General features: G+C 39.8%; 1 protein-coding gene across 1 annotated transcript in view; it reads right to left on the bottom strand.

The window, feature by feature from the left end:
- LOC128360008 (exocyst complex component 3-like protein 2) overlaps positions 1-10,000 on the bottom strand; it is a 24,223-nt gene that overhangs the window by 9,732 nt on the left and 4,491 nt on the right. The window contains exons 3-8 of the mRNA XM_053320322.1: positions 4,750-5,018; positions 4,242-4,496; positions 4,036-4,154; positions 2,857-2,971; positions 1,412-1,522; positions 564-664 (exon numbers count right to left, since the gene is read on the bottom strand). Of these exons, the coding sequence (XP_053176297.1) occupies positions 564-664; positions 1,412-1,522; positions 2,857-2,971; positions 4,036-4,154; positions 4,242-4,496; positions 4,750-5,018 (970 nt within the window). The remainder of the gene's footprint in view (positions 1-563; positions 665-1,411; positions 1,523-2,856; positions 2,972-4,035; positions 4,155-4,241; positions 4,497-4,749; positions 5,019-10,000) is intronic.

Below are 10,000 nucleotides of genomic sequence, written 5' to 3'. Positions count from 1 at the left end.
TATGTGTGTGTATATGTGTGTGTGTATGTGTGTGTGTCTGTGTATATGTGTGTGTGTGTCTGTCTGTGTGTGTATATGTGTCTGTGTGTGTGAGAGTGTGTGTGTATGTGTGTCTGTGTGTGTGTGTGTATATGTGTGTGTGTGTGTGTGTATATGTGTGTGTGTCTATATGTGTGTATATGTGTGTGTGTATGTGTGCGTGTGTGTGTGTCTGTGTATATGTGTGCATGTGTGTGTCTGTGTGTGTGTGTGTATATGTGTGTGTGTGTGTGTGTGTGTGTGTGTGTATATATGTGTATATATATGTGTGTCTCTGTCTGTGTGTATATATATGTGTGTATGTGTATATATATGTGTATATGTGTGTGTGTGTGTATATATATATACATGTGTGTATATATGGGTGTGTATATATGTGTGTATGTGTGTATATGTGTATATATATGTGTATATGTGTGTGTGTATGTGTGTGTATATATGTGTATATATATATATATATGTGTGTATATATGGGTGTGTATATGTGTGTGTATGTGTGTATGTGTGTATATGTGTGTGTGTACCTGTAGAGGAAGTCAGCGAGGCCGTTCAGGCTGCACTGAGCTACTCTGGAGCCCAAACTCCTGTTGATGGATGCCGAACGCTCCAGATCGACCTGCAGCCTCTGACAAAGAGTCACAAACACGACAAGGAGAAGAAGAAGAAGAAGAAGAAGAAGAGGATTTTAGGACTGCATGTTTCGTCATTCGAACCACGACGCAGAACTTCGGTATTCAGTATTATAAACCTGACTTTAGAGGAATCGTAACAATCTGAAATCCATCTCTATCTTAAACTCACACACACACATATACACACACACACTAATCTAAACTCAAATATATCGAACTGAACCCGCATCTCGTGTTTAATTAACTGTCTACATGTTCCTCGAGTTAAATGGGAACTTGATAATAAAGTTAAGATATTTGAATCCATGAATGTGTTTTAATGAGGAAACTTCTCTCTGCTCCGTCTTGTTTTCCTTTGTTTGACCACTTGAGGACAGCAGCTGGTTTCCGTGTAATGAATGAGGACTCTGTGTGTGTGTGTGTGTGTGTGTGTGTGTGTGTGTGTGTGTGTGACTGAGAGAGAGAGAGAGAGAGAGAGAGAGAGAGAGAGAGAGAGAGAGAGAGAGAGAGAGAGAGAGAGAGAGAGAGAGAGAGAGAGAGAGAGAGAGAGAGAGGAAGTGCTCGCTGTTGACTTTGGCTGCAGTTGAAGGACAGACCCAGAAAACAATCAGTGGACAAAAAAACGCAGCGGAATCCACCTTTACGTAACATTTCACTGATTCAATGAGCTCTATTTAAACCGAGTTGGGGGGGGGGGGGACACACCGAGCTGCCGCGGTAACCACGGTAACAGCCCGTACCTGTATGACGGTCTTGGCCAGCGTGATCTGGTACTCCTCGATGTGCAGCGTCTCCATCCATCGCTTCTCCTCCTCGTCCAGGACTTGGCTCAGCTCCGTCGTCACTTTGGCCTGCGGGGGAGGGGGGGGGGGGGGCGGAATGGGGGGGGGGGGGCAGGGAGGAGCCGGGGGTTAAAACGAGCGCTCCTCGTGATTTAAACAGCACTGCAGGATCAATGATTACATGCCAATAATAATAATAATAGTAATAATAATGATAATAATAAAGTTAAATGAATCCTGAGAGAGCATTTTAAAGTCTGGTTTTAGCTTCACTTCATTGTACACACACACACACACACACACACACACACACACACACACACACACACACACACACACACACACACACACACACACACACACACACGTATACATTACCAAACAGGGACCATAATTTAGTAATAATAATGATAATGCATAATTTAAATGAATCATGAGAGCATTTTAAAGTCTGGTTTTACCTTCACTTCATTGTACACACACACACACACACACACACACACACACATACACACACACATACACGTATACAGTACCAAACAGGGACCATAACTGTACAGCTACCAAGTGGGGACCACAAGCTGAGAACATGTTTAAGTCTGGTTTAAGTATTTTCATGTTTTTTCTTGCTGATATAAAACACTTACTTAAATGTACAAAAAGTGCTTTATTAATGCATTTTACTTTACTTTTTACTTGATTGGTTTATTATTTAAACACATTAGAGATAAATGGCATTAACTCGCTCGTATTATTAAGGTTAAATTCGACCCATTTTCACACTGAAATACAGTAAAAACACACTTATTTAATCTGTTTGCATTAAAACTTGATTTATTTTGATTTTTAATACTTTTAAAAAAAAAATTTTGCAGCTCATACACACAGAGAGCTGTTTCTGGTTAAATCTGAAAAACACTATTACACAATTCTTCACATAAATAATATAACTTTATAATTATTGTGGTTCTGTCATGTAACATATATACATAATATGTTCGTTTGTCCTGATGAATGAACTCTGGCAGCTTCATTAACGTTTAATCAGCAGTTTATTGATTAACTGATGAAAAACATTATTACAGAGACTCATTATGAGAGCATGAACAGTATTTAAAAGGTTAAATGAGTTAAAGTATGTTCAGATATTTAGTTAAGTTCATTTCTCTTTATTATTTTACTCCTAAAAATGTTATTATTGGACGTAATGTTCGAGCTCATGATGCAACACTCATTTCCTGTTTACATAGCTGGATTTAACATTATAAAGTGTTTAGTAGAAACTCTGATGATGCAACACGGTCCAGAAGCTTTCGGTTATTTGCTGACTCGGCCATGTTCTCGTCTCTCAAGTGTTTCATAAATTAAATTAAAGTGTGTTTGTGTTTGTGTGTGTCGCTCACCCTGACGGAGTTGAGACAGTCCAGCTCCAGTCTGTCCACCGTCTCCGAGGGCAACAGAGGGCTGAGCTGGGAGCGGCTGAAGGGGCTGGTGATGCACACGGTCCCCAAAACGTCCCTGGAACAAGAACGCACACACACACACACACACACACACACACACACGTCCATATAAATAACTTCACACATTCTTTTTTTTGTGGACCCAGCATCAAATTTCTGCTTTTAATCCATTTAGAGAGAATATATTAGAGGATTATGGTAAAAATGTCTAAGTGGTGTAACCATAAAAACTTTGGAAGGAAGGAAGGAAGGGAAAGAGGGAGGGAGGGAGGAAGGAAGGAAGGAAGGAAGGAATGAAGGAAGGAAGGAAGGAAGGAAGGATAATATATTAGAGGATTATGGCAAACATGTCTAAGTGGTGTAACCATAAAAGCTTTGGAAGGAAGGGAGGACAGAAAGAAGGAAGGAAGGAAGGAAGGAAGGAAGGAGGGAATAAAGGAAGGGAGGGAGGGAGGAAGGAAAGTAGGAAGGAAGGAAGGAAGGTAGGGAGGGAGGGAGGGAGGAAGGAAGGAAGGAAGGAAGGAAGGATAATATATTAGAGGATTATGGCAAACATGTCTAAGTGGTGTAACCATAAAAGCTTTGGAAGGAAGGGAGAACAGAAAGAAGGAAGGAAGGAAGGAAGGAAGGAGGGAATAAAGGAAGGAAGGAAGTAAGGAAGGAAGGAAGGAAGGAAGGAAGGAGAATATATTAGAGGATTATAGTAAAAATGTCTAAGTGGTGTAACCATAAAAACAGTAAATTCTCAATAAAACACCATATCAACTAGTTTGGCATGATCTTACATTATAACTATAAGTCCACTTTACACATATATACAATATTCAATATCTATCATTCTTCTGTGGTTACACCATTTGACATTTTCAGGAGCATTGAGTCTTACTTTTGGTAAAAAATGACACAATTTCAAATGACATAAAACCAAAAAAAATACTAAATGTACTTTTTAACAAACCTGATGCTGCTTTTAAATCTAGTTTTAACAGATTTTATAACATATCATTAACTCTTCGACATCCCCGTTAATATTTTTGGCACTTAAAAAATAAGAATAAGAAGTCAAATTTTGCATATTAATAAAAATTATATAGATAAATAACTCTTGGTGCTTGTTACCTGTTGTATATGTTGTGCAGCCAGTCCAGCAGAGAGTAGATGTCAGTGATCTCCAGCTGGTTGTCAGTGATGGCCTGCAGTCGCCTAGCAACCGCCTGGTGGTAGCTCTGCACGTAAACCTGGAGGGTCAAAGGTCAAAGAGGATTGTTATTGCTTGTCTCGTCCTCACGGTGGCGCTGGATGAAGCCAGTCGGACGTCGTCTCACCTGGAAGGGCTGATACTCTTCGGGGTAGATGGAGACCACGTTCCTGTTGGCGGCGCCCAGGTCCTCCACCACGCGGGCTCGGAGGCGGTCCAGGTAACCCGCCAGCTCCCCGGCGGTGAACTCGGCTCTCTGAGGCAGCGAGCCGTCTGCTGCTTCCTCCACCGCCTCCTTCCATCGCTGCTTCAGCCGGCGAGGCCTCGAGCTGCAGGGAGAGGAGGCCCAGTCCTTATCCGCCTGCTCCTCCTGCTGCAACACCTGGGCACACACACACACACACACACACACACACACACACACACACACACACACACACACACACACAAAGGTAAAGGCACTGCAGCAAGTTGCCATTCAGTCTACGTAAACCGATGAAGTGTCGCAAAGTTTAACGAGATAAAAGCTGTCTTCTTTTCCTGGGATTTTTAAACGTCCGGACTGTCCGTAATCAGCCCAGACCGACCCCCCCTGTCACTGTGACCGTTACCATGGCAGCAGCAGCAGCTCTCACCTGAACCACCAGGCCCAGGTTTGGCCCGGCTGTGGGCGACCGCAGCGACTCCCTGACCACGGCCCACAGCTCCTTCTGCAGCTCCTCGTACAGCAGCTCCACGTCCTTCGCCTTCCTGCGGCCGCCGTCCTTCACGCTCGGGCTGAGCGAGTCCTCCGGCTGCGTCACGGCGTCGCGGTCCGCCTCGTTGCACTCCTGCTCCAGCTCCAGGATGTGAGAGTCGGCCAGGAAGAGGTCCCGCTTCTTCACCAGCTGCAGGATCTCCAGGACTGAAGGAGACAAAATGAATCATGTTTAATCCTGAGTTATAGAGAGCTTTACATCATCAGTGTGAGAAACCTGATGAATAAGATCAGATTCATGTAGTACACAGATAAACCAATGCAGCGTTGAAATACTAAATATGTTGTAAATGTGTGTATCAGATGAGATACAGCAGGTACAGAAGCTCATTTATCTGTTTGTATCATCATCAAACATAAATAGTTTAGTAGGTTGGTGATTTGAGCTTTAAAGACTGTGTAAAGTGAATTCAGACATTTCCTTCTAAACACATTAAATAGGTCATAAATGTATTTCTAAAAAAGGTGTAAAAAGCATTTCAACCATTTAGATTTGAATTGTGGAGCTAGGATTCACAAACTGTGTTTCAACATTTCTGTGTTCAGGATTTATTGATTAGCATAAACCCGCCCCTGCTGCTGTAGAGGTATAAATACATTCAGCACACACTACTACTACTACAGTCTACAGTTAGCCAGTTAGTCGCTGAGCTAGAAGCCAAGCTAGCCGCAGAGTTAGCTGCCGAGCTAGCAGCTGTGTTAGCTGCCGAGCTAGCAGATGTGTTAGCTGCCAAGCTAGCTGCAGAAAACTCTCAGACGTAGCGTCCATGTTTCTGGTAGAGGTGGTGACTTTGATTGACAGGTGACACTTGGTAGGGGGCGGGGCTTCAGCGTTTGGGAGCAGAGAAAGAGGCTGATTTTTACTCAACTTTGAAGCCTAATTTCATATATTTGGTGATTTTTTTAATCATTCAAATTTGGCAATGTGGTTTCTGTGGTATGTCAAACTCAGAACACATATTTAACACATTTAAACATCCATTTAGAGACTATAGTGACACAAAATCCTGGAAATAATGAAGTTGGTCAACTACATAGCTGGTCAAATCTGGACTGGATTATCTCAGAGAAGTCTCTTAAAAACACAGTTTCTGAATTGTGAAAGTTTTATTCTATTAGTGAAAATGCAATAATTTTCTTCATATGTAGAAACTTTAGACCATGCAGCAGGAATGGGTGAAATGAGAATGATGCCCCAGATTGTATTCATATGTTTTTGTTTGTTTTAAAAAATGCTATGAATGCTAAAATAAAATAAACTGCAAAAACTTCCAGATGTATCAAATATGATGCAAAATAAAACTCAAACATGCAAAGTGTTATTTCATTAATTCTCAAATTGTCTAATAAACACTGCAGTTTGAATGAAAGGTCAGAAACTCTGCAGTAAAAAGCTCTTTATTCAGACTGATTTACATTAACAGCTGTTCAACTGGTCCCGAAGGCAACAAACAGCACACACACACACACACACGCACGTATATATTACCGAACAGGGACCATAATCCTACACCTACCGAGTGAGGACCACAGGCTGTGAACATTTTTAAAAAACAAAAAATTAAAACAAAAAAAGTGGAGTGAAAATAAAGATCTCTGGAGGAGGGTTCGTTTGATTCGGACTTCAAAGCCGCCCTGAGGGACGGAGCCGGAGGTTCTCACAGAATCACTAATCAGACTTCAGCTCTTTATATTGAAATGCTCAACATTTAACCGATTGAGTTGAGTCATATTCTCTATCTGTGGTAAATATTCTCAACAGAAGATCCAGTCACTGAGCCGTTCCCAGAACAAGGCTCCAGTCGCTCGGTACATTAAATTATGGAGGATAAAAACACAATAACGCTAAAGTCTTATTTCCACAGTGGAGCTCTGAGGGGATCAGCAGAGAGATGGCAGATAGTCAAGTTACACAAGACCGGATACAATATAATAAATAAATCATCTCAGAGTGGATCGTTCTCAGCCAAGGTTGAATGTTTTTGGGGAGTTTTGTGAGTTTGACAAGATGAACTCTGGAGTCCAAAATCCTGAGAAACACCAAAAAGGAAAAAAAAAAAAGCACCAATTTGTAACTGAAACGTTGACATTGATCTAAAGTGACATCAGGCTGTAAATGTTCTGGCTTCAAACTCTGCCAGAAAGGGATCAATACTGTTTTTTAAAAGAAGTAATATCTTAGGACATAATGAAAATATTTAGAAATAAATAATAAAGTTTCCCGGCTCTCAACAGGAATAAATGAGTCATTAAGATTATCAGGATGTTATTTATGAGAAGCAGCTGTTTCTACACTGAATCCACTGGTTTTTAATGTAAGATAAAGGTTAGTAAAAGAATTAATAAAAAACTTAGAAATATGTGAAATAAAATGAATAAAATAATGTGTAAAATATGAACAGTTCAACACACCTGTGCACCTGTCATACTGTAGATTTATAATAAAACACACTTATCATTGACAGATATTTAATTAATTAGTAATGAATCTGCTGTTTAGTTTCTAAATTACCTGATTAATCATTTTGACTTTAAAATATCAGAAAAGGGTTAAATATCTGGGTCAGTGATGTTTGTTAGTGTCCATGTGGTTTATTTAAATTTAAAGGGTTAAAATGTGAAAATAAACTGATAATATAATAAAGTGGGGTGTCGACCCCCATGATGTCTTGCTGCGGAGTATTTGTCCTCCTGGGTCAATTTTGCTTAGCCAACTTAATTCCAACTTTACTTATTTTTTGGGAATTATGGCCTCATTTAAATGAAACTATACCTTTTGTTTTAGCCATGTACAACTTGATAATGTAATAATATCCTGGTACTTTAATAAAAATAACTCATAACCCTGATAATGTAATAAAGTGGGGCGTGACCTCCATGATGTCTTGCTGCGGAGCATTTGTCCTCCTGGGTCAATTTTGATTGTTAATAAAAGCATGAAACTCATTTAGATCAAGAGACACTTACAGTTAAATATTACATAATAACCTATAAATAATACACAAGTTATAACCTTACTATAATAAACCATCTATTTACTAAACAGATGAACAGCCTGAGATGTCTGAATTGACCGATACTGATATTAGGGATTAACAAAATTATAATCTAACTAATAATCTTATATCTGTGTCAGTGATGTTTGTTAGTGTCCATGTGGTTTATTTAAATTTAAAGAGGTTAAAATGTGAAAATAATCTGATAATGTAATAAAGTGGGAGTTGACCTCCATGATGTCTTGCTGCGGAGCATTTGTCCTCCTGGGTCAATTTTAACCGTTAATAAAAGCATAAAGTATAAATTATCACCCAATTCTGTGTTCTCCTACATGTTCTTTCCCTTTCCTCTTGTTCCCTCCTTTCTTTCTCTTCTTTCTGCCTTTCTTTCTTCTCTTCCTCCTTTCTTTTTTTTGTTTCTTTCCTTCTTACTTTTTTTTCCTTTCTCCTTTCTTTTTCTCCTCCTCTAACTTAGTGATCTTCCTCTCTTCTTCCTCCTCTTTCCTGCTTTCTTTCTTTCTCCTCTTCATCCTTTCTCCCTTGCCCTTTCTTTCCTTCTTTCTTTCTTTCTTTCTTTCTTTCTTTCTTTCTTTCTTTCTTTCTTTCTTTCTTTCTTTCTTTCTTTCTTTCTTTCTTTCTTTCTTTGTCTTTCTTTCTCTCCTCCTCCAACTTTGGGTTCTTTATCTCTTTCTTCTCTTCCTCCTTTATCTTTCTTTTTTCTTTCCTCCTTTTTTTCTTTCTTTCTTTCTCCTCCAACTTCGTGTTCTTTCTCTCTCTTCTTCCTCCTCTTTCCTTTTTTTTCTATTTCCTCCTACTTGTTCTTTCCTTCTCCTCTTCCTCTTTTATCTTTCTTTCTTTGTCTTTCTTTCTCTCCTCCTCTAACTTAGTGGTCTTTGTCTCTTCTTCCTCCTCTTTCCTGCTTTCTTTCTTTCTACTCTTCATCCTTTTTCTTTCTCTTTCTTTCTTTCTAGGTGGATAAAATATTTAACATTTATCATTCTTTTGCGGTTACACCATTTGACATTTTCAGGAGCATTCAGTCTTACTTTTGGTTAAAAAAATGGTGCAAATGTCATTTAAATGATATAAAACCAACAAAAATACTAAATGTACATTTTAACAAACCTGATGCTGCTTTTAAATCTAGTTTAACTGATTTATGAATTCATCATCTTACCAACACTTATCTATTTATCACTGAGCTAAAACCACCCTGTGATATCTTGAGTTGAACACAGCGTGACGGTCTGTTATTTACGGCTGCTTCCTTTGTGCCGACTAACTCCAGGAGCATTTGTGACTCAGCTCCTCGGAGACGCTGCCGGTCCCGATGATCCGCGGCGGCGTTAACTGACAGCACAGACGCTCGTTTACTGTAAGACGTTTGTTTTCTCAGCGAGAGGAAACCGAATCTGTCACAGCCGAAGGACAAACACACACACACACACACACACACACACGCTTCCTGACGGGATGACAGGAAACAAACAGCAGAGTGAGTCACGTGAAGCCGAACATGATGACCTGCTGCCTTTAATGCTGCCACCTCTGACCTCTGACCCCTGACCTGAAGGCTGCTGGTAGACACATCAAAAACAGTAACATGTGTGTGATGTTCCCCTCACATTGTTCTGCTCAGAGAGATGATCTTCCTCTGGGCTGTGTGTGTGTGTGTGTGTGTGTGTGTGTGTGTGTGTGTGTGTGTAATGATTCCTCCTGTTCATACTGACCATTAGAAGATCCCTTCATAACGCAATCACAATGTTTACCCGATCAGATAGAAAGATAGACGACAAACAGCAGATATTAAAAAGGAAGGAGTAACAGTAAAATAAAGCTAATAGGAAAATGTCTAAAAATAAATAAGGATACTAAAATCTGCTATTAAAACATATTTATAGACTATAAACTATCACAATCACACGGAAACTAACAAGTTGTTTTGACGAGAGTTTTCCAAACACACACACACACACACACACACACACACACACACACACACACACACAGAGGGAAAATATTTCCTCTGGACGCTGAAAGACTCGAGAATAATAGAATCCACCGAAGAAACAAACAGTGACGCAGGATAATTACAGAGGAAATGTGACTCAGTTATTCATCACATCATTATAC

Source organism: Scomber japonicus, chromosome 6 (assembly GCF_027409825.1).
Source record: "Scomber japonicus isolate fScoJap1 chromosome 6, fScoJap1.pri, whole genome shotgun sequence".
In the NCBI taxonomy this organism is placed as follows: Eukaryota; Metazoa; Chordata; class Actinopteri; order Scombriformes; family Scombridae; genus Scomber; species Scomber japonicus.
Note: the sequence above shows the minus strand (reverse complement) of the source record. Positions and strands in the feature narration are given on the sequence as shown.